At 49.4% G+C, this 23935-nt stretch overlaps 2 protein-coding genes across 2 annotated transcripts; one reads left to right on the top strand and one right to left on the bottom strand.

Moving 5' to 3' along the window:
- The first annotated feature begins 970 nt into the window (after window positions 1–970).
- Window positions 971–1864, top strand: LOC119356181 (transcription factor MYB21-like). Its single transcript, XM_037623110.1, has 2 exons — window positions 971–1091; window positions 1178–1864. The coding sequence occupies exons 1-2, from the start codon at window positions 971–973 to the stop codon at window positions 1720–1722; spliced, it is 666 nt and encodes a 221-aa protein (XP_037479007.1). The 3' UTR covers window positions 1723–1864.
- A 4636-nt stretch (window positions 1865–6500) lies between these two features.
- On the bottom strand, window positions 6501–7401 carry LOC119292569 (50S ribosomal protein L12, chloroplastic-like). The gene has a single exon (XM_037571369.1). The coding sequence runs from the start codon at window positions 7315–7317 to the stop codon at window positions 6784–6786; it is 534 nt and encodes a 177-aa protein (XP_037427266.1). The 5' UTR covers window positions 7318–7401; the 3' UTR covers window positions 6501–6783.
- Between the last annotated feature and the right edge of the window lie 16534 nt (window positions 7402–23935).

Genomic DNA, 23935 nt, shown 5'->3' with positions numbered 1-23935 from the left:
ATAAATTGCTGAAGCAACATTGGTTGGAGCATCACCCCACGCAGAACCGGCTTGCAATCCATCACCATCAGTCTAGATGGTTGGAGAAGTCAGGGCAAGCCGCAGAAATAACATGGAAGAAGATGTTGAAGTCACCACACCAATAGCCAGACAATAGCTCTCCTTGAAAGGCACATGAACTAAGGAATCAATACATCTTTTTTTAAGGGGTACCAACAGATCCGGGGATACAAATTCTCAGAGGCGCTCTGCCGGCGGCGGATCGGACATCATCGAGGTAGGGAGAGACCGAAAAGACCTTATTCAACACGCCATCGGCCACCGCCTGATCAATATAATGAGATAAACAAAAACCTAAGAAAAAATAAAAAGAGACAGATGGGTCCCCACTCGTCTTGTGCCGGACGGGGAAGAGGAGCGGGGCCGGGGCCGTGGCGGCGGCTAGGGTTGAGAGGAAAAGTGATGATTAACCACCCAAGTTAATAAAACGATCACCACCAGCGAGCAAGACTGGTTAGCTATTTTAAAACCAACAATCAACAACAATAAAACGATCGCCCTACAAGAAACTTAACAAAACGATCAACTCTTAATCGAAAACCAAAGTGGACCACAGCTGGCACCCCTCCTCCTGCAACAAGCGCGCATTAAGATAATGTGCGGCTGCGGGAGTTAATACGCACGTGCGAACCCAAACCAAACCATATTACAGGGCGAAGAGAGGAAGAAGCGGGCATTATCAGTTGCGAAGGAAAGCGGTGCACGCTAATCAGCGCGTGACACGTCATTGCCATGGCCGCTTCGGGAGCTCCCGCCGGCGCCTTTCCGAGTTAGGCGTGCCGAAGTGCCCCCCTCACGTGGCCGCCCGCCCAGGCCCCGACTATATATGCGAAACGCCGCCGTGTTTACGCTGGCGACCGCGTTACGCCGCAGGTCCGGTACGCGCGCGCCGGAGGGGAGGAGGAGGACCATGCAGTGCGCGGAGCCGGCGGTGAGGAAGGGGCCCTGGACCATGGAGGAGGACCTCGTCCTCGCCAACTACGTCGCCGCCAACGGCGAGGGCGCGTGGAACAGCCTCGCCCGCGCTGCCGGTGAGTATCTCCCAGCCGTGCATGGCGGTGCAAGTAGTACGTGTGTGTGAGAGCAAATTATGTAGCAGTACATGTCATGTATGCAGGGCTGAACCGGACGGGGAAGAGCTGCCGGCTGCGGTGGCTCAACTACCTGCGCCCCGACGTGCGGCGCGGCAACATCACGCCGGAGGAGCACCTGCTCATCGTGGAGCTGCAGGCCAGGTGGGGCAACCGGTGGTCCAAGATCGCCAGGCACCTCCCCGGCCGGACCGACAACGAGATCAAGAACTTCTGGAGGACCAAGATACAGAAGAAGCGCAGCGGCGGCGCCACCGCCAGCGACAGCACCGGGTGCCAGCTTCCGAGCTCGACGGCGGTGACCGAGTCCCAGAGCAGCAGCAGCAACTCCGTGGGCCGGCCGGGCGCCATGCCGCATTACGACGTCGTCACGGCGGCGACGCAGCCAGGCGGCTGGGGTGATCACCAGCTTGGCTACGCCGTGCAAGGAGGTGGGGGTGCCGCGTGTGCCGGAGACATGGACGGTGGCGTGCCGCCGGAGTTTTTGCAGGCGGCGGCGGTGGCGGGTGACAACTTCTGGGGCCTCGAGGAGTTCTGGCCCACGGTGCCGTCGCTCCACGGCGACTACTGAATGCGACGGATGCTCTTGCGCCTTGTGCCGCGTGTATAGATAGATATCCATATCGGTGTGTGAGTGAGTTGGATTCGTTTGCTAGAACAAAGCGTGCCGGCTTCACTAAAATTTCAACTGAATTCTTACGGCGACTAATTTATATTGTGCATGAGTAATTAACTTAGCCGTTTCACTGAAATTTCACTTGAGTTCGTCTCAAGCCAGAGCTAAATTAATTTTGCTGGGCAAATCTGAAAAATGCTGGCTGTCTTTGGGATGAGTTCAGACCTACTGTAGATCAAGTGTTGAAGGTCGAAAACACAATTCTTGCATGCACATTAGAGACGTGAACGCTGCTTTGAGATTCACACTCCTTATCTATGCATTTTTTTTGCGAGTTCCTTATCTACACGTCAACGTATTTTTCCTGCATTGCTCTGTATTCGATCTAGTTTGTACACTTCGTAATTAATTTTTGGTTGGAGCTACAATTTAGTAAACGAACAGTTTCAATTTTTGCAAAGTTGCAAATTTGTACGAAAATGTTAGAAAGATTTTACAAATATTTGATTTCAATTTTGTATGAAGTACTCCTACATATTTTATTCAGTTTGAAATGCATTCCACTTAATTTTGAAATGCACTTACCGAAACCTAGTCTTGTCGGTAATACTCCAATCACTTCTTCAGAATTTCAAATAATTTACAGATTTGAAGGAAAGAAAAGAAAATCAAAAGATTCCAAGTCATTCAAAAAATAAAAAACATTTTTAATGCACAAGATTAACTTAATTTGATTGAATTATATGGAAGTGATTAAAAATTTGTGAAGACTTTGTGAGATGTTTATGAAATATGACTAAAATAAGCGTCATTACTTATGAATATCTTCTATAACTTTTCTAAAAGAACGAAATAATTCACACATTTGTATGAAAATTTACAATTTTCATAGAATTGAAATGGAAATTTAAAATTATTTTTTATTTCACAAAAAAATCATTTTTATTCATATTTGGAAAATAGAGTAGGTGTGATTGTTTGAAAGAAGTTCTCCAATATAGTTCAGAAATATTCACTAAAAATTTAATTTTTCCCTTAATATTTATACCAATATAATAGATTTCCATATAAGCAGAAAAACTATTCCAAATATTGAAACTTGCATTTAGATTTTTGAAAAATAACTGAAATCCATTTGCAAAACTTATGCCTTCCAGTTTTTGGATTTGGCGAAAAAGGTATATTGTTTTTGTGCATGAATCTCGGAACTTCAGTTTTGAAGCTCACAACCTTGCTCAGAGCATCTCCAACAGCCGCGCTATACATCGCGTGCGGGGAAAAAGCATGGTTTAGCGGAGCGGTTTGGCGCGCTCCAGCGGGCACGGGAGATTCCGGCGCGCGGGAAAAAAATCACGTGCACGCGGAAAAGCGCCCAGGCACGTGGCGTCCGGCGTGCTCTATAAAACGCGCGCGCCCGAGCCCGCCAACCGCCACTCCAGCGCCTTCTTCTTCCCCGCCGCCCCCATATTCCTCGCCTCCAGCGCCCCCCGCTACCACCACGCCCTTCTCCCGATGCCGCCGCGCCTTCTCCCCCACCGCTGTAATGCCCCCGCGCGCCCGGAGCAGCTCCGGCTATCGCGGCGTACGCGCCCACCCCTCCAGCATGTTTTACGCGGAGATCCGCTCCAGTGACGTGCGTCTCGGTCTCGGGACGATTGAGACTGCCCATGAGGCTGCCCGCGCGTACGACGCGGGGAGTAACGCGTCGGAAGGCCACGAGCGCAGATGAACTTCTCCGCCGCCCGGACGTGTGAGCAGGTGCAGGAGCTCGTGCCTCCGCCGCGGCTAGTCACCGAGGAGGAATGCCGCGTTCAGCGTAGGCGGGAGCGCGACCTCCTCATCGCCGAGGCGGACGAGTACGCCATGGCGGAGTGCCGCCGGCGCTTCCCGGAGGATGTCGCTCGAGAGAACGACTTCTGGGCGGAGAGGAGGGCGAAGCGAGCCGCGGATCGGGCGGACAAGCATGAGCGGAAGGCACTGGCGTTAGCGTAGTGCGACCTAGGACCGGTGTTGACCGTTGACGACAATGATCCTCGGTGTAATGACGCGTTTCTGTCGTCGGACTACACCACTGAGGAGGACGACAACGAGAAGCAGTTTTTACTATGTTTGCATTGTAGTATCCTTTTTATCTATTTTTATTATTTGTATCGTATGGACTAGTTTGTATGTTTGTTAGAGTTGTGTCGAATATTGTGTACAAGGTATGTTACAGTTGGAGTAGGAGTTGTATTGTGTTAAAATAGGATGTGGAGTCGTGTCCAAATCGGACACTCGTATCCTAGGCCTCTCATATATAGCGGTGGTAGACACACGATGTAACCTATGCCAACATAATAGCACCGGAACGCAGGGGAAGCCGGCGGCATGTGCCGGTGTCCAGGGCGACCGGGTGCGGTATTGTGACGGTATCACGGGGAGGAGCGCCCATAGTCAAGCCCCGGGGATGTAGCCATATCGGTGAACCTCATTAACAAATTCCGGTGTCGTGCTCGTGTGATTGCTTGGTCCTCGGATGATCAATGGTATGCCTCGAATTTAATTCTAACAGTGTTGGGCTTGATGAACTATGCTATTAGTATCATATGAATTTTATCTATATGTTGAATTTTTATCTATATGCTATTCGTATGTGTTGCATGGGTAATTAAACTCATGAGAAATTTCACTTGGGTTCGTCTCAAGCTAGAGCTAAATTAATTTTGCTGGGCAAATCTAAGAAATGCTGTCTGTCTTTGGGATGAATTCAGACCTACTGTAGATCAAGTGTTGAAGGTCGAATACTCAATTCTTGCAAGCACATTAGAGCCGTCAATGCTGCTTTGAGATTCACACTCCTTGTCTATATATCTCTTTTTTTCTTTGCTAATTCCTTATCTATACGTCAATGTATTTTTCCTGCATTGCTCTGTATTCGATCTATGTTGTACACTTCGTAATTAATTTTTCATTGGAGCTACAATTTAGTAAATGCACAAGTTTCAATTTTTGCAAAGTTGCAAATTTGTACAAAAATGTTAGAAAAGATTTTACAAATGTTTGATTTCAATTTTTTATGAAGTACTACTACATATTTTATTCAGTTTGATATGCATTCTACTTAATATTAGTACCGATTTAGAAATTTTGCAACGTGCTTACAGAAACCTAGTCCTGTCAGTAATACTCCAAATCACTTCTTAAAAATTTCAAATAATTAACACATTTGAAGGAAAGAAAAGAAAATCAAACCACTAAAAAAAGAAAATCAAAAGATTCCAAGTTGTTCAAAAATATAGAAAACAATTTTAATGCACATGCATAACTTAATTTGATCGTACTAACTCCCTTCCTAAATACTCCCTCCGTTCCAAAACCGATGACTCAACTTCATATAAAGATAGTACAAAGTTGAGTCATCTATTTTGGAACGGATAGAGTATAAGTCTTTTTAGAAATTCCACTACGGACTACATACGGAGTAAAATGAGTGAATGATCTATACTCTTAAACATGTCTATATATATGTATGTAGTCCATAGTGGAATCTCTATAAAGACTTATATTTAGGAACGGAGGGAGTAATATAATGGAAGTCGTTAAAATTTTCTGAAATCTTTGTGAGATGTTTATGAAATATGACTAAAATAAGCATGATTATTTATGAATATGTTTTGTAAAAAAATTAAAAAATAAATAATCCACAAATTTGTATGAAATTTTACAATTTTCATTGAATTCAAATGGAATTTTCAAAATATTTTTTATTTCAAAAAAACAATTTTATTCATATTTGGAAAAATGGAGTAAGTGTCATTGTTTGAAAGAAGTTCTCCAATATAGTTCAGAAATATTCACTAAAAAATTAAGTATTCCCTTAATATTTATACCAATGTAATAAATTCCCATATAAGTACAAGAACTATTCCAAATATTGAAACTTCCATTCGGATTTTTGAAAAATAACTGAAATCCATTTACAAAACGTGTCTTCCAATTTTTGGATTTCATGAAAAAATAGTATATTGTTTTTGTGCATGACTCTCGGAACTTCAATTTTGAAGCTGACAGCCTTGCTAAGGGCATATACAATGGTTGAAAAGACAGTCTTATCTTAAGTGCGCATGTAATTTTGAAATAACAAAAAAAACATGTCTACGATGGATTCTTAGCTTTATTTTTGATAACTAACTATTCATAAAAACATGGTGAGACATATTGTGCTAAGAGATCATCTCTTAAATGAAAAGACAAATCTTTTCTTATATTTTCTCTCTTCTCCACCTCAGCATTTATTCTACGTGGCACTCCTTCTTTTTAGGGTTCTACGTGGCACTCCTTTTTTTTAGACTTCTATGTGTCACTTCTAAGATAATGCCATTGTACATGCCCTATTCGTTTTCCGATCGCATAAAAAGTCATGAGATCAAAAAAGAAATGTGAGAATGTAGTTAGGTCGCTACTTCTTTAGATATGAGTCGCCATTTTAGGCTGGGTATGTCCTATGTTCCCCTTTATGTACATGCAAACATTGTGTGTTTTTCTGATGAAAGTAAATATTGTGGTTGATCAATATACTTGGAAAACAGCAATCCTACCGGGATGTCGTTCAGTGCATTGGTCAGTCAGGGCGTATCGCATTGTTACCGGTTGAGCTCGCGGAATTATTCTGCAATTCCTGCACCTGACCTGTGCATTGGTCACTCAGTCACAGAGTATCCAAGTGGCTTGCATTTTACATCGACCAGGCCATGTCTAGAACATCCAGTACATATCGTAATGCATTCTCTCCCGAGAAAATTACATACCATATCTAATCAAAATTCTGAAACGAAGCATCGGAATTCATCAGAATTCAGGTACGCGTCGTACTGGAGATACAAAAAACAGAGAAAGAAACAGAGTATATAAAGGACGCAAAGATCTTGCAACTGGCCGGATACAATTACACAAGAGAAAATGTCTTTTCGACAAGGAAAATTTTGGTAAAATGATGGAATTCCTAGTAGCAATGTAGGAGTAGCAGCAAGGTCAAGGTCAGGCGACGGTGACCTTGGCGCCGACGGCCTCGAGCTGCTTCTTGGCGTCCTCGGCCTCGTCCTTGCCGACGGCCTCCTTGAGCTTCTTGGGGAGGCCCTCGATGAGGTCCTTGGCGTCCTTGAGCGCCAGGTTGGTCAACGCGCGCACCACCTTGATGGTCGCGATGCGGGCGCTGCTCGGCACCTCCTCGATCACCACGTCGAACTCCGTCTGCTCCGCGGGCGCCTCGGCCTCGGCCGCCGGTCCGGACGGGGCGGCCACGGCGGCGGCGGGCGCGAACGCGGCCGCCGACACGCCCAGGCGCTCCTGCAGGTGGTCCACCAGCCCGCGCGCCTCCTCCAGGGTCAGCCCCGCGATGGCGTCCCCCAGCTCCAGCACCTTCGGGGAGGCCGCGGCGGTTGAGGTGCAAGCGACGGCGACGGAGGGGCGGTGACCGTGGATGGGAAAGAATGGGTGTGGCCGGGGCAGGGAGGTGGTGGCGGGCTTGGCGTGGATGAGGGAGAGGGCCGAGGAGAGAGCGGTGGAAGCCATTGCCGCCGTGGCGCTGAGTCTTTCTTGATGCTCTGCTCTGCTCTGCGCTCGGAGTTGGAAATGGCAGAGGGGAAGAAAAGAGGCGCGCGAAGATAAGATAAGAAGGTGTGTCATCACGTAGGAAACGAATGTGACGTGCGTTAGCCACGACAGCTGCACATTTCTGACCGTCGGATCGGCAATGGACGGTGATCAGAATGCTTATAGTTTGTTCAAGAATGCATTCATGCAGAAAGAATCGATCCATGCAAAAGGAAGAAGATGATATCCATACATCAATCTAGCATCCCAGCTAATAGCATCCAAAAAAAGAATCTTGCAAGGGTAACTTGCGAGACTGCAATTGATCGACGCCCTGCATATTGTTTGTTCCCTTGGAATGATGGAAGGACTACGGTGAGTGGCAACCAACGTTGGATTGGATTGGATGGATCCTTAGCTTTGCCATGGATGCCGGCAAGGAACAACACAGCATAAATTGCAGAGTTCGCAAGCTCCAATCCTCCCCTTGTACACTAGACCAAACCCAGCTCTCGAGCTCACTCCAAGCATATATATCAACCCAAGCGCGAGAGATTACAAGTACGTGCGCCGCACATCGTCGTCGCCTTCATTCCACCGGTCACCACAGCGAGCATCAGCCGCGATGGCGTCGGCTGGCGAGGGGACGGGCATCATCATCCACGCGCGGCCGCTGCAGGACGCGGCGTCGGCCGGCGGCGGCGGCGGGGGGTCGTACACGGCGGTGTTCGTGGTGCTGGGCGTGATCGCGGCGCTGATCGTCATCTCCTGCCTCGTCGGCCAGGTGTGCACCAAGAGGCACCTGCGCGCGCGCCCGCGCAGGGACCGCGTCGCCTACTACGACGACGACCTCGAGGGCGGCGGGTACGGCCACGGCCACGGCGTCGCCAAGATGGAGGTTGCCGCGCCGGCCACGGTGACCGCGGTGGTGCCGGCCGCGGCGCCCGTGGCGTCCGTGGAGATGCGGCAGGTGGCTTGACGGCGCCAGAGAGCGCGGTGCAGGAAGGGAAGCCGGCGTAGCATGGCATGGCATGGAATGATTTGGTTGAGACGCGTGTGTACGTACGCAGTCTTGTTCATGTGAACTCCCGTGTGAATAGAACGTGTCTCCATAGCCACGACTGTAAATATGAAATTTGTTGTGATTGTGATTATATATAGACGTGAAGTACTCCCTTCCTCTAAAAATACTTGTCTCAAACGAATGTATTTGGGTTACAGATTTAAATCCCCAAAAGTGTACAACTAAGGGGGTGTTTGTTTCCAGTGACTTTTTTGTGTAGGGACTAGAAAAAGTCCTTCTTAGAAACTTTTTTACCAAACGGGAGGGACTTTTTAGGGACTAAACTAGACATTTGGGACTAAATGGAGAAGACTCTCAAGGAGAGTCTTTTTGGGACTTTTTGAGACTTTTCCAACAATGCCCCTCCATGCACCCATTGGCCCGCCACCCCATGGTGTTATTTGATTGTTATTTTTCTATATACTAGGGGCAACATGGTCATTTAATAACCTCTAGGAAGGGACTAGGGACGTTTTAGTCTCTGGAAACAAACAATGAGGGACTTTTTAAGGACTAGAGACTTTTTAGTTGGAACTAGAAAAAGTCCTAGAACTTATGAACCAAACAGGGCCTAAATTTTAAATTCTTAGTATTGAGGCAGCATAACTGCAGAAATATACATATATTGCAGTGGGTCTGGTAGGAGCTAGAATCCTACCTGGTGTAGGGCGTAGGTTGTACGGGAAGGGGGAGGGTTGACGGAGATGCGATCACGGCTACCGCCGGCGGGGCGCCATGGCGCGATGAAGAAGAGGCGGCGGCGGCGCAAGAGGCGGCTAGGGTTAGTTCTCCCGGCTTTCTTCGGGAAGCCGAGCAAATAATGATTGCTTCTTGCTTGATTAGATTGATACATCTCCTCTCCTTATATAGAGAGGTTTACTTGACTCCTAAGCAAACGATCCTAATAATGATAAGATAATTGGGCTAAGCCCCTAATAACGATAAGATAACTTGGGCCACAACCCACTGGGCTAAGCCCCTAATATGTCGGTCATAACACTTCTCCCCGCCTGCACAAACAGCTCGTCCTCGAGCTGTAAGGTTGGCCACCGCGCGACGCTCAAACGCGCGGGCGTAGTACATGGCCGTCTGGATATCCTGGGGTCCCCGAAGCTCCACGTCCACGCGGATGTAATCCGGAAGTCCACCGACGAAGAGGTCAGCCCGCTGTTGTGCCGTCACGCCCGACGTGTGGCATGCCAGGGCGTGGAAACGGTCGGCGAAGTCCTGAACCTTGGAGGTGAAGGAAAGGCGGCCTAGCTCTGCCAGGCGGCTCCCGCGGATCGGTGACCCAAAACGAAGGAGGCAAAGCTCGCAGAAGCGCTCTTAAGGGGGCATGCTGCCCTCGTCCTCCTCAAGGGCGTAGTACTAGGTCTGTGCCGCGCCGCGGAGATGGTAAGAGGTGAGCTAGGTACGCTCCGAGGCGAGGGTGCGCTGCCCGTGAAAAAACTGCTCGCACTGGTTGAGCCAGTTGAGGGGGTCCTCCGTGCCGTCATAAGTGGCGAAGTCCAGTTTGGCAAACCGCGGCGGTGTCTGAGTCGGAGCGCCGTGGATGACTGGCTCGGAGGTGTGAAGCAGCAAGGATTGGGGCACCCGGTCAGTATGGGCGCGGCCCGTGGAGTGCCTTGTGTTGCCGGAGGGATCGCCTAACTGCAGAGTGGGTGCCGGCGGGTCTCCAGCCGATGTGTAGACGGGTGGCGGCGATGATCCGGTCAGCTAGGCCGGTATTGGGGACGGCGACGGCAGGAAGCGCACTTGCTGGATCGATACGCCTCCCTGATGTCTACTACACAACCTTCTTCTTGTAGACATTGTTGGCCCTCCAAGTGCAGAGGTTTGTAGGACAGTAGCAAATTTCCCTCAAGTGGATGACCTAAGGTTTATCAATCCGTAGGAGGCGTAGGATGATGATGGTCTCTCTCAAGGAACCCTGCAACCAAATAACAAAGAGTCTCTTGTGTCCCCAGCACACCCAATACAATGGTAAATTGTATAGGTGCACTAGTTCGGCGAAGAGATGGTGATACAAGTGGTATATGGATGGTAGATATAGGTTTTTGTAATCTGAAAATATAAAAACAACAAAGTAACTAATAATAAGTGAGCACAAACGATATTGCAATGTGTTGAAACAAGGCCTAGGGTTCATACTTTCACTAGTGCAAGTTCCCTCAACAATAATAACATAATTGGATCATATAACTATCCCTCAACATGCAACAAAGAGTCACTCCAAAGTCACTAATAGCGGAGAACAAACGAAGAGATTATGGTAGGGTACGAAACCACCTCAAAGTTATTCTTTCCAATCAATCTGTTGGGCTATTCCTATAAGTGTCACAAACAGCCCTAGAGTTCGTACTAGAATAACACCTTAAGACACAAATCAACCAAAACCCTAATGTCACCTAGATACTCCAATGTCACCTCAAGTATCCGTGGGTATGATTATACGATATGCATCACACAATCTCAGATTCATCTATTCAACCAACCATAGAACCTCAAAGAGTGCCCCAAAGTTTCTACTGGAGAGTCAAGACGAAAACGTGTGCCAACCCCTATGCATAGGTTTATGGGCGGAACCAGCAAGTTGATCACCAAAACATACAACAAGTGAATCAATAGAATACCCCATTGTCACCACGGGTATCCCATGCAAGACATACATCAAGTGTTCTCAAATCCTTAAAGACTCAATCCGATAAGATAACTTCAAAAGGAAAACTCAATCCATTACAAGAGAGTAGAGGGGGAGAAACATCATAAGATCCAACTATAATAGCAAAGCTCCCGATACATCAAGATCGTACCACCTCAAGAACACGAGAGAGAGAGAGAGATCAAACAAGTAGCTACTGGTACATACCCTCAGCCCCGAGGGAGAACTACTCCCTCCTCGTCATGGAGAGCACCGGGATGATGAAGATGACCACTGGAGAGGGATTGCTCCCTCTGGCAGGGTGCCTGAACGGGTCTAGATTGGTTTTCGGTGACTACGGAGGCTTCTGGCAACGGAACTACCGATCTATTGTCGTCCTCGAAGTTTTTAGGGTATATGGGTATATATGTGAGGAAGAAGTACGTCGGTGGACCTCTGGGCTATCCACGAGGCAGGGGGCACGCCCAGGGGGGGTGGGAGCGCCCCCTACCCTCGTGGGCAGCCCGGGACTCTCCTGGTCCAATTCCGATACTCCGTGGGCTTCTTCTGGTCCAAAAATAAGTTCCGTGAAGTTTCAGGTCAATTGGACTCAGTTTGGTTTTCCTTTTCTGCAATACTCTAAAACAAGGAAAAAACAGAAATTGGCACTGGGCTCTGGGCTAATAGGTTACTCCAAAAAATAGTATAAAAATGTTTAATAAGGCCCATAAACATCCAAAACAAATAATATAATAGCATGGAATAATAAAAAATTATAGATACGTTGGAGATGTATCAGCATCCCCAAGCTTAATTCCTGCTCGTCCTCGAGTAGGTAAATGATAAAAACAGAATTTTTGATGTGGAATGCTACCTAACATATTTCTCTAAGTAATTCTTCTTTATTGTGGCAAGAATATTCAGATCCATAAGAATTAAGACAAAATTTTAATATTGACATAGAAATAATAATACTTCAAGCATACTAACTAAGCAATTATGTCTCTTCAAAATAACATGGCCAAAGAGAGTTATCCCTACAAAATCATATAGTCTGGCTATGCTCCATCTTCACCACACAACATATTCAAATCATGCACAACCCCGATGACAAGCCAAGCAATTGTTTCATACTTTTGATGTTCTCAAACTTTTTCAATCTTCACGCAATACATGAGCGTGAGCCATGGACATAGCACTATAGGTGGAATAGAATGGTGGTTGTGGAGACGACAAAAGGGAGAACATAGTCTCATATCAACTAGGCATATCAACGGGCTTTGGAGATGCCCATTAATAGATATCAATGTGAGTGAGTAGGGATTGCCATGCAACGGATGCACTAGAGCTATAAATGTATGAAAGCTCAACAAAAGAAACCAAGTGGGTGTGCATCCAACTTGCTTGCTCACGAAGACCTAGGGCACTTGAGGAGGCCCATTGTTGGAATATACAAGCCAAGTTCTATAATGAAAATTTCCACTAGTATATGAAAGTGACAAAACAAGAGACTCTCTACCTACAATGGCGGAAAACAAGCGGAGAGCACCCCCAATCCTTCTAAAGGAGAGCGGGTGTGCCTCGTCCCCTATCTAATAAGGGGACTGGGGTTTCCAATTCATCCATTTCTCCGCGGGCTTCTGGAGTTCTACGGCCTCCAGCTGCACAATCTCACGCCCGCCTCCGTATTACATATTGCGGGTTTCGTCGCCCTTTGCGAGCTATTTTTAGGCGTTGAGGCTCATTTCACGCTGTGGAAGAGGTTATTCTGCCTGGTGCCCCGTTCTCGAGAGGGGTCAATATACCAAGTGGGCGGAGCCGAAGTATGGCGCATCGCCGGGACCAGATACCTATCCGGAACCCCAAAGAAGGCGTCCGAGGACTGGCCTTCGAAATGGTTTTATATAGATGACGTCCCACCACCGGACCTTATCCGGGTCGGTCTCCCTGAGTTCAACAGTGCTCCATTGAAGAAACGTTTGAGCTGGCGTCTGCGGAGCTCTTAGAGAGAAAGCGACAGAGACGTCCTTTACCTGATTTGCCAGATAAGACTGTTGGCTCATTCCGGACTAACCATGATTGGAGTCATGGCCGCATGCATTATGCGGGGGGTGCAGCCACTTCAATATAGAGGCCACCCCATGTGGGATTTCAACGGGGAGGTTGACACCACACGTTACGGTCGTAAGGGGCCGGCCTCAGCCGCCCCCTTAGTAAAGATCTTATCCTCTTTGTACAAGGGAGAAAAGGAGGAATTCCTCCGCGTCAACCCGCAGGCCGGATTCAGTATGTACGATCCTCCAAGTTGGGTAAGTGAACAATTGCGCTTGCCCATTTGTTTTATACTCCCATGGTTAGATAGGTAGTCGAACAACTTCAATGCAGGAACTGCGACAGGAGGTAAAGGGTATAAGCAGCCGCCCTCCACAGCCCGAGGACCCAGAACGGTCCCTCAATCTGGACTCCAAAGAGGATCCGGACATATCGGTGGAGCTTATCGACGGGGTGTTCCATCAGCTAAGCAAGGACAATACCTTGGTAGCCATTACGGCGGATTACCCAGGGTTAATCCCGGCCTCCCAGGTGACAGAAACCGGGGCCTTATTCCCTTGAAAGAGATTCCACCCTCGCGTAGCCCGGTGTTTCTGACGACAGCCAAGTTTTGCAGGGGAGATTTCCGAGGTAGGAGGCCGAACCTGCGGCGGCTAGCCAATGAGGGGCCGCAGGGCCCCGCGGGGCAAAAAGGAATGAAGTCCGGACTGAGATGCCGGTGCAAAGGTATAGTGCACCCTCTGTTTCCCTGGAGTTATTCTGTCAGGGCATATTAATGTTCGTGCTATCTTCAGAACGAAGAGACCTCGCCGGACTACATCCGGAGAGGTTGCCAATCGCGCCTCTACCAGCCAGGCTCCAATGTCTGGCCAGGAAGCGGAGGCGAGCACAAGGCGCGCACCGGATGCTCCTCCGACAGAGGATGCGGACAGGCTGTCTGCCACAAATTCTGAAGTGGAGAGTGCCATGAACCACAAGCGTCGCCGGACAATTCTACATGACGCTTGTTTCTCCCAAGAGGCTTTAGATTCCTTTAATTCAGGAGATGCGTACCTCCGTGCCGCTCAAAATGGTTTAGCCAGAGCCACGGAGCAGTATGTAAAAGACATACGGGTAAGAAAATTTTGGTTAAATATATATATGCCAGTAGCCCCCGAGACTTGAAGCAGTTAGAGCAACTGATTTAAGGTTCATTTAATATGCAGCTTCTTACAGAGAAGAATACCGTACTGTCCCAGGAGCTGGAAAAGTGCAAGGCCCAACTAGAGGCCACACTAGCCGTAGCAGGGGAGCCCAAAGAGACCCCCTCAGGTAAGATACACTTCGAAAGATTAGTATTGTGCGGTGTGGGTGCAAATCTGACAAATCATATTGCAGATGGCGCCGGACTCGATCCGAACAAGCAACAACTCTTACGCTAGCTAAAGGCCAGTGAGAGTATGTTGACAAAGGTGAGGCGAGAGAAGAACGATCTTCAGGATGCCAACACCAAGCTGGACGTCAAACTTAAAGATGTTTGTGGCCAGCTGTCGGACTCCACGAAGGAGAATCAGCGGCTTCGACGCGGCATTTTTAGTAAGTGCTTGAACGAACTTTGAAAAAAGAGTTTGGCGAGGAAGTCAACTAACAGAGTAATGTCTGTAGGTATGCCTGGTGAGGCCTGGGCCATGGTGAAGACCCGTTTTATGAAGTTTGACCCAAACCACATGGCCGAGGTCGGACCAGTGGGGCCTGACGGGAAGGAGATCCCTGTAAGCTTAGTATACGGCCAAGTAGAGTTGGCCGCGAAGTATTCCCAGCAGGACTATAAATTAGATAGCCTGTTAGATGGTATAGAAGAGGAATACAATCAGTCAGAATGACTGTGTAATTTTGAATTGACATGTGTAATGCCTTCTAGCCGGATTGTAGATCGTTTGTCGTTGCCGACCTTTTCGCTTCAACCTCGGGACCTGACGGTCCAGAGTGTGTCCGAATACCCTAGCGGTTATATAAGAACCGGGGTATGCGTGGAGACCAGGCGTAGGGGTCATCAGTGCTTTATGAGACAAGTGCCCAACTAGTTATGTTATATTACATGGTTAGTAAGAAACATCTTCCAGAGAGAATAGTTCCGTTAAGGGTTCCTTTCGCTGGGAGGCATGCCCTAAGGTGCATGTCCGGACTGCGTGAAGAGACGCAGAAAAAAGGCATCTGGGGGCGCATAAAATGAGTAAAAAGATCACCTTTTATTTCACCGACCGAATATTCCCTTAAGAACGCTAGCTTTCGGCTTCACCCAGTCTGAGGTACACATCCGGCTGACCCGGCAGTAACAATCGCAGAGGTGCTCTCTTTACCGCCTAGCTGAACAATCGGGAATGTAGGGGTAAGCACAGGAGCCAGGCAACCCAGCTTGGCCAAAACTTAAGTCATATCGATGCATATAATGGTGAAGAAAAAAGGTACATGCGGAAGTTTGACGCATGTGTTGGGCGTGAAGCCCGTATAAATAAGCTTCTGTTAAAGAAGCCCCCAGGTTTAATGAGCGCGAGTGGCGCGTCACTAGATGAGCCTTTAAGTGCTATGAAAGAAAAAAAATGGGAAGGAGAGAAATGTAAGACAGAAAAATACAAAAAGGGATGGACAGAGGAAGGAGACGAACACAGAGGCCGGCGCTAGGCATAAAATCTTCGGAGACGGGTGGCGTTCCACGGGTTCGGCTCGAGTCGGTTGTTCGACGCATCTCGCAGGCGGTACGCCCCACCAGTCAGGACTTGGTCGATTATGAATGGACCTTCCCAATTGGGCTTGAGTTTGTCCTTTTTCTTATCCGGCAGGCGTAGAACTAGTTTGCCAACATTGTAATTTTTGGCCCGTACTTCTATGCTTTGATATCTTCGGGCCTGCTGTTGATAAAATGCGGAACGGGCTTTTGCCACATCGCGCTCCTCCTCCAAGGCATCCAAGTTGTCCTGCCGATCGAGCTCGGCTTCTCTTTCTTCGTACATGCGCACTCTAGGTGAGCCATGAATTATGTCGCAGGGCAGAACTGCTTCTGCGCCGTACACCATAAAAAATGGTGTGTACCCGGTGGTGCGATTTGGCGTGGTCCGCAGCCCCCATAGCACGGAGTCGAGCTCCTCTACCCAGTGCGTGTTAGATTCCTTGAGGGACCGCACCAGTCTGGGTTTGATGCCGCTCATGATAAGACCATTTGCGCGTTCGACCTGGCCGTTGGTTTGTGGGTGAGAGACGGAAGTATAATCGAGCTTGATGCCCATGTTTTTGCACCAGAGTTTTACCTCGTCGGCGGTAAAATTTGTACCGTTGTCGGTTATGATGCTGTGGGGGACGCCATAATGGTGTACAACCCCTGATATGATGTCTATCACAAGTCCGGATTCGGCCGTTTTAACAGGCTTGGCTTCTATCCATTTGGTGAACTTATCCACCATGACCAGTAAGTATTTTTTCCTATGGGTTCCACCTTTAAGGGGTCCGACCATGTCAAGCCCCCAGACCGCAAAAGGCCAGGTGATGGGTATAGTTTGGAGTGCGGTGGGTGGCATATGGCTTTGGTTGGCAAAAAGTTGGCAACCAGCGCATCGTTGGACTAGGTCCTGAGTGTCTGCTCGGGCCGTCGGCTAGTAAAAGCTTGTACAGAAAGCCTTGCTAACGAGAGACCGAGCAGCGGCGTGGTGACCACCGAGTCCGGCATGAATTTCAGCCAGGAGGTTCCGCCCTTCCTCTTCGGAGATGCACCTTTGAAGGACTCCGGTAGTGCTTTTCTTATAAAGTTCTCCCTCATGGACTCTGTAGGCCTTAGATCGCCGCACTATGCAGCGGGCCTCGTTTTGGTCCTCCGGGAGTTCCTGCCTAGTAAGGTAGGCTAGGAATGGTTCTGTCCACGGGGCGATAACCGCCATTATTACGTGGGCTGAAGGTGTAATTTCGTTGGCAGAGCCTCCAATTGTGTCAGATTGTTCAGCGTCGAGTGGTGCGGCTAGGTTCGGGCTGTTATTTGCGGGTTCCCCCTCCCATGCTACGGATGGCTTGAACAATCTTTCCAAAAAGACGTTGGGGGGGGGGCTGCATCGCGTTTTGCTCCGATGCGTGCTAGGACGTCCGCCGCTTGATTGTTTTCTCGGGCTATATGGTGAAACTCCAGCCCTTCGAACCGAGCTGACATTTTTAGGACAGCGTCGCGGTAAGCTGCCATTTTTGGTTCCTTAGCGTTGAAGTCTCCATTTATTTGGGATATCGCGAGGTTTGAATCCCCCCGTACCTCTAGGCGCTGGATACCCATGGATACTGCTATCCGGAGGCCATGTAGGAGGGCCTCATATTCGGCTGCATTGTTGGAATTCGTGTACATGATTTGGAGCACATATTGGACCGTGTCTCCTGTGGGGGACGTCAGGACGACGCCGGCCCCCAGTTCGGCCAACATTTTGGAGCCGTCAAAATGCATAATCCAATTTGAATATGTGATGTACTCTTTAGGGAGCTCGGCCTGCGTCCATTCTGCGACGAAGTCGGCCAAAACTTTCGATTTAATAGCTCGCCGTGGCTTATAGGTTATATCGAACGGGAGAATCTCGATGGCCCATTTTGCAATCCGGCATGTTGCATCGCGGTTGTTGATAATATCGTTTAGTGGCACTTCTGAGGCTACTATTATGGAACACTCTTGAAAGTAGTGTCGTAGCTTCCGGGATGCCATGAATACCGCGTATGCAATTTTTTGATAATGCGGGTACCGTGATTTGCATGGAGTGAGGACAGTGGACACGTAGTAGACCGGCCTTTGAAGGGGGAATTTGTGTCCGTCCGTTTCCCGCTCGACAACGAGCACTGCGTTGACAACTTGGTGTGTTGCTGCAATGTACAATAACATTGGTTCGCCGGTGATTGGCACGGCCAGGACTGGGTTTGTTGCCAATATGGCTTTTATTTCATCAAGTCCGGCCGTGGCGGCATCCGTCCACTCGAAGTGTTCGATGCGCCGAAGGAGGCGATAAAGGGGTAGTGCCGTTTCTCCCAAGCGGGAGATGAAGCGGCATAAAGCCGCCACGCACCCTGTTAATTTTTATATTTGTTTAAGGTCCTTTGGGACATCCAATTGTGATAAAGCTCGGATCTTGGCTGGGTTTGCTTCAATTCCTCTACCGGATACAATGAAGCCCAAGAGCTTTCCGGCTGGAACGCCGAAGACGCATTTTTCTGGGTTGAGCTTGATGTCATATTGTCGGAGGTTATCGAATGTAAGCCTCAAGTCGTTTACTAGGGATTCGACATGTCTTGATTTGACGACCACATCATCCACATACGCCTCCACTGTTTTGTCGATCTGGTTTGCCAGACATGTCTGGATCATGCACTGATATGTTGCGCTGGCGTTTTTTAGCCCGAAGGGCATTGTGTTGAAGCAGAATGGGCCGTATGGTGTGATGAATGCTGTTGCAGCTTGGTCTGATTCTGTCATCTTGATTTGATGGTAACCGGAGTATGCGTCGAGGAAACACAACAAACCGTGTCCTGCGGTGGCATCGATTAGTTGATCGATGCGGGGGAGGGGAAGGGATCATTTGGGCAAGCCTTGTTAAGGTCTTTAAAATCGACACACAGGCGCCAGGATTTGTCCTTCTTTGGTACCGTCACCAGGTTTGCTAGCCAGTCCGGATATTTTATGTCTCTAATGAATCCGGCCTCCAATAGCTTGGCTAGCTCCTCTCCCATAGCCTGTCTCTTGGGTTCGGAAAAATGCCGAAGGGCTTGTTTGACAGGTTTAAATCCTTTTAGGATATTTAAGCTGTGTTCGGCCAGCCTGCGTGGGACCCCTGGCATGTCTGAAGGGTGCGAGGCGAAGATGTCCCAGTTCTCTCGTAGGAACTCTCGCAGTGCGGTGTCTGCATCAGGGTTCAGTCGTGCCCCGATTGAAGCTGTTTTATTGGGGTCCGTTGGATGGACCTGGAATTTGACTATTTCGTCGGCTTGCTTGAAGGATGTGGATTTGGATCTCTTATCGAGTATCACATCATCCTTGTTAACCGTGGAGCGCAGCATAGTCAGTTCCTCGGCCGCTAAGGCTTCGGATAGCGCCTCAAGGGCTAATGCGGCCGTCTTGTTTTCGGCGCGGAGTGCTATGTCCGGATCACTAGCTAGAGTGATAATTCCATCCGGCCCGGGCATCTTAAGCTTCATGTACCCGTAATGGGGTATTGCTTGAAAGATTGTGAATGCTCCCCGCGCTAGTAAAGCGTGATATCCGCTCTTAAACGGGGCCACCTGAAACGTGACTTCTTCAGACCTGTAATTATCCGGCGTGCCGAACACTACATCTAGTGTGATTTTTCCCGTGCAGCGCGCTTCCCGACTGGGGATTATTCCTCTAAAGGTTGTGTTGCTTCACTCGACGCGGTTCCAGTCTATTTCCACTTTTTGAAGGGTTTCCTCATAAATGAGGTTCAGTACGCTGCCTCCATCCATGAGCACCTTGGTGAGGCGAAAGCCGTCCACTATGGGACTGAGGACCAATGCGGCTGGTGCTCGGGCTGTTCGGAATCTAGGTTCATCAGTTGCGTTGAAGGTAATGGAAGTGTCGCTCCATGGATTTATTGTTGCAACTTGATAGACTTCGGCGAGGCTGCGGAGTGTTCTTTTTCGCACATTGTTTGATGGAAAAGTCTCGAAGACTGCGAGAACGGTACTGGTGTCCTTGGGCTGGCTTTCTGCGGCCTCCGGAATTAAGAGGTCCTCGCCGATTTTGGCCACCTGCCGGAGTATCCAACAAGCTCTAAGGCTGTGAGTTGGTGTGGCGTCCTCTGTACTGTGAATTCTATAGGGTCCATCAAGCCATCTTTCCAGTACGGTTCCATGCCCTATAGAGGGTTTTGGCTTTTTGGTGTTTATCCCGGGTGTCCTGTGATGATGCACCCTCTTAGTTCGGATGGGATTACTATTCAAGGCCGGATTATCCCAAAAATTTATTTCGGTTTTCCAGGCGCTTTCCATTGCACAGTATTTTTGTACTATGGACGCCAAGTCAGCGAAGCGTGTGATATCACGACGACTTACGGCGTTAAGGATTCCCTTGTCCGTGCAATTACTGCAAAAAATTGAGACCGCGTCTTCCTCGCGGCAATCCTTTATCCTGTTCATAACCAGGAGGAATCTGGCCCAGTAATGATGTAGTGTTTCCTCGGGCCTCTACCTGATTTGGGAGAGATCGCTTATGATTGGGTGGGCGGGTGTCGTTGAATCTGAAACCTCACGCAATCCAAGATTTGGAGGCCGGAGAGTTTCCGAACTCTGAAGTTTGGATTCTTGGATGTTGTCTAGTGAATCTGGCCCGTTGCCTGATCCTAAGCTCAAGTCTTGAGTTATATCTCCCCCTCCGCGGGTATCCGGCTTGAAGGGGTCGGGAATTCGGACGTAGCTAGTCCTCAAAATAGATGAAGGGTCGCCGCACAGCGTCTCTACCACGACAACGTGGTGGGTGACTTGGGGAGAGTTAATTTCTCTTAGATCGGGTTTAAGCCCAACCTGGTCGTAATCCGTAGCGACCCCCAGGGCGACGATGCGATCCAAGAGCTCGTTTACGGAAGAGAGCTCCATTGGATCTAGCTGCTCGACGAGCTCCGAGCTGACGTGTAGGTTGCTTTTGATGACCCGAGAGGTCACCGTCGGCGCAACAGCCGAACAGGCGGTCATGAGGAAACCACCTAGCCGGAGGGTTTGGCCGACAACCAAGGCTCCCTTAGCAACGGCGCCGTCTTTAAAGACGGGAGGAGGCATCCTTCCTGATTGTGACGGCACAAAGGAACTCTCAATGAAAGCACCAATGTCGGTTTCAAAACCGGCGGATCTCGGGTAGGGGGTCCCGAACTGTGCGTCTAGGCCGGATGGTAACAGGAGGTAGGGAACACGATGTTTTACCCAGGTTCGGGTCCTCTTGATGGAGGTAAAACCCTACGTCCTGCTTGATTAATATTGATGATATGGGTAGTACAAGAGTAGATCTACCACGAAATCAAGGAGGCTAAACCCTAGAAGCTAGCCTACGGTATGATTGTTGTATATGGAGTTGATCGCCTACGGACTACAACCCTCCGGTTTATATAGACACCGGATAGGGTTAGGGTTACATAGAGTCGGTTACAATGGTAGGAGATCTTGAATATCCGCATCGCCAAGCTTGCCTTCCACGCCAAGGAAAGTCCCATCGGGAAACGGGACGAAGTCTTCAATCTTGTATCTTCATAGTCCTGGAGTTCGGCTGGAGGTATAGTCTGGCTACCCGAACACCCCCTAATCCAGGACTCCCTCAGTAAAGTCAGTGTCAAAACTGGAAGATCTCGGGTAGGGGGTCCCGAACTGTGTGTCTAGGCCGGATGGTAACAGGAGGCAGGGAACATGATGTTTTACCTAGGTTCGGGCCCTCTTGATGGAGGTAAAACCCTACATCCTGCTTGATTAATATTGATGATATGGGTAGTACAAGAGTAGATCTACCACGAGATCAAGGAGGCTAAACCCTAGAAGCTAGCCTACGGTATGATTGTTGTATATGGAGTTGATCGCCTATGGACTACAACCCTCCGGTTTATATAGACACCGGATAGGGTTAGGGTTACATAGAGTCGGTTACAATGGTAGGAGATCTTGAATATCCGCATCGCCAAGATTGCCTTCCACGCCAAGGAAAGTCCCATCCGGACACGGGACAAAGTCTTCAATCTTGTATCTTCATAGTCCTGGAGTCGGGCTGAAGGTATAGTCCGGCTATCCGAACACCCCCTAATCCAGGACTCCCTCAGTAGCCCCCGAACGAGGCTTCAATGACGACGAGTCCGGCGCGCAGATTGTTCGGCATTGCAAGGCGGGTTCCTCTCCAAATCTTGTGTACCTGTAGGAATAATGTCCGATTTTTGTAATGTAGTGCTCCTCGGCTTCCACGCCCAATAATGGCCGTCTTCCACGTGTCAAACGAATGCAAAAAGCCGGGGCGTTTTGACATCCACACGCCTAGCCGTATAAATGAGCCGCCCATTTAACGGGATGGGGATTTAGGTCCAAACCACATCTTCTTCTTTCCGCGAGTTATCATCAGAGCGCTTGCAGCAAAGGTCCATTCCAACATGACCAGCCGTCGCAGCTCCTCCCCTCGCCCCTCCGGTCCCAAGCCCGGGGACTGGGAGAGTTGCACCATCCCGCATAGCGAGTTAGTGTCGCTTCAGGCCAAGGGATTTCTCCCTCAGGCATACATGGTCCCGGTCCGAGCCGGTCTCGCCACCTACAATGGTGGAAAACAAGCGGAGAGCACCCCCCATCCTTCTAAAGGAGAGCGGGTGTGCCTCGTCCCCTATCTAATAAGGGGAATGGAATTTCCAATTCATCCATTTCTCCGCGGGCTTCTGGAGTTCTATGGCCTCCAGCTGCACAATCTCACGCCCGCCTCCATATTGCATATTGCCGGTTTCGTCGCCCTTTGCAAGCTATTTTTAGGCATTGAGGCTCATTTCGCACTGTGGAAGAGGTTATTCTGCCTGGTGCCCCGTTCTCAAAAGGGGTCTATATGCCAAGTGGGCGGAGCCGAAGTATGGTGCATCACCGGGACCGGATACCTATCCGGAACCCCAAAGAAGGCGTCCGAGGACTGGCCTTCGAAATGGTTTTATATAGATGACGTCCCGCTACCAGACCCTATCCGGGTCGGTCTCCCTGAGTTCAACAGTGCTCCATTGAAGAAACGCTTGAGCTGGCGTCCGCGGAGCTCTCAGAGAGAAAGCGACAGAGATGTCCTTTACCTGATGGGCCGGATAAGACTGTTGGCTCATTCCGGACTAACCATGATTGGAGTCATGGCCACATGCATTATGCGGGGGGTGCAGCCGCTTCAATATAGAGGCCACCCCATGTGGGATTTCAACGGGGAGGATGACGCCACACGTTACGGTCGTAAGGGGCCGGCCTCAGCCGCTGCCTTAGTAAAGATCTTATCCTCTTTGTACAAGGGAGAAAAGGAGGAATTCCTCCGCGTCAACCCGCGGGCCGGATTCAGTATGCACGATCCTCCATGTTGGGTAAGTGAACAATTGCGCTTGCCCGTTTGTTTTATACTCCCATGGTTACATAGGTAGTCTAACGACTTCAATGCAGGAACTACGACCGGAGGTAAAGGATATAAGCAACTGCCCTCCACAGCCCGAGGACCTAGAACGGTCCCTCAATCCGGACTCCGAAGAGGATCCGGACATATCGCTGGAGCTTATCGATGGGGTGTTCCATCAGCTAAGCAAGGACAATACCTTGGTAGCCATTACGGCGGATTACCCAGGGTTAATCCCGGCCTCCCAAGTGACAGAAACCGGGGCCTTATTCCCTTGAAAGCGATTCCACCCTCGCGTAGCCCGGTGTTTCTGACGATAGCCATGTTTTGCAGGGGAGATTTCCGAGGTAGGAGGCCGAACCTGCGACGGCTAGCCAACGAGGGGCCGCAGGGCCCCGCGGGGAAAAAAGGAATGAAGTCCGGACTGAGATGTCATCGCAAAGGTATAGTGCACCCACTGTTTCCCTGGAGTTATTCTGTCAGGGCATATTAACGTTCATGCTATCTTCAGAACGAAGAGACCTCGCCGGACTACATCCGGAGAGGTTGCCAATCGCGCCTCCACCAGCCAGGCTCCAATGTCTGGCCAGGAAGCGGAGGTGAGCACAAGGCGCGCACCGGACGCTCCTCCAACAGAGGATGCGGACAGGCTGTCTGCCACAAATTCTGAAGTGGAGAGTGCCATGAACCACAGGCGTCACCGGACAATTCTACGCGACGCTTGTTTCTCCCAAGAGGCTTTAGATGC

Source organism: Triticum dicoccoides, chromosome 1A (assembly GCF_002162155.2).
Source record: "Triticum dicoccoides isolate Atlit2015 ecotype Zavitan chromosome 1A, WEW_v2.0, whole genome shotgun sequence".
NCBI classification, from domain to species: domain Eukaryota; kingdom Viridiplantae; phylum Streptophyta; class Magnoliopsida; order Poales; family Poaceae; genus Triticum; species Triticum dicoccoides.
This window is presented reverse-complemented; position numbering and strand designations above follow the sequence as displayed.

Bases quoted from the DNA above. Each gene is read 5' to 3' on its own strand.
- LOC119356181 (XM_037623110.1), top strand. From the start codon at position 971: ATGCAGTGCGCGGAGCCGGCGGTGAGGAAGGGGCCCTGGACCATGGAG. The intron at 1,092-1,177 runs GTGAGTATCTCC...TCATGTATGCAG, and splicing joins CAGCCTCGCCCGCGCTGCCG to GGCTGAACCGGACGGGGAAG.
- LOC119292569 (XM_037571369.1), bottom strand. From the start codon at position 7,317: ATGGCTTCCACCGCTCTCTCCTCGGCCCTCTCCCTCATCCACGCCAAG.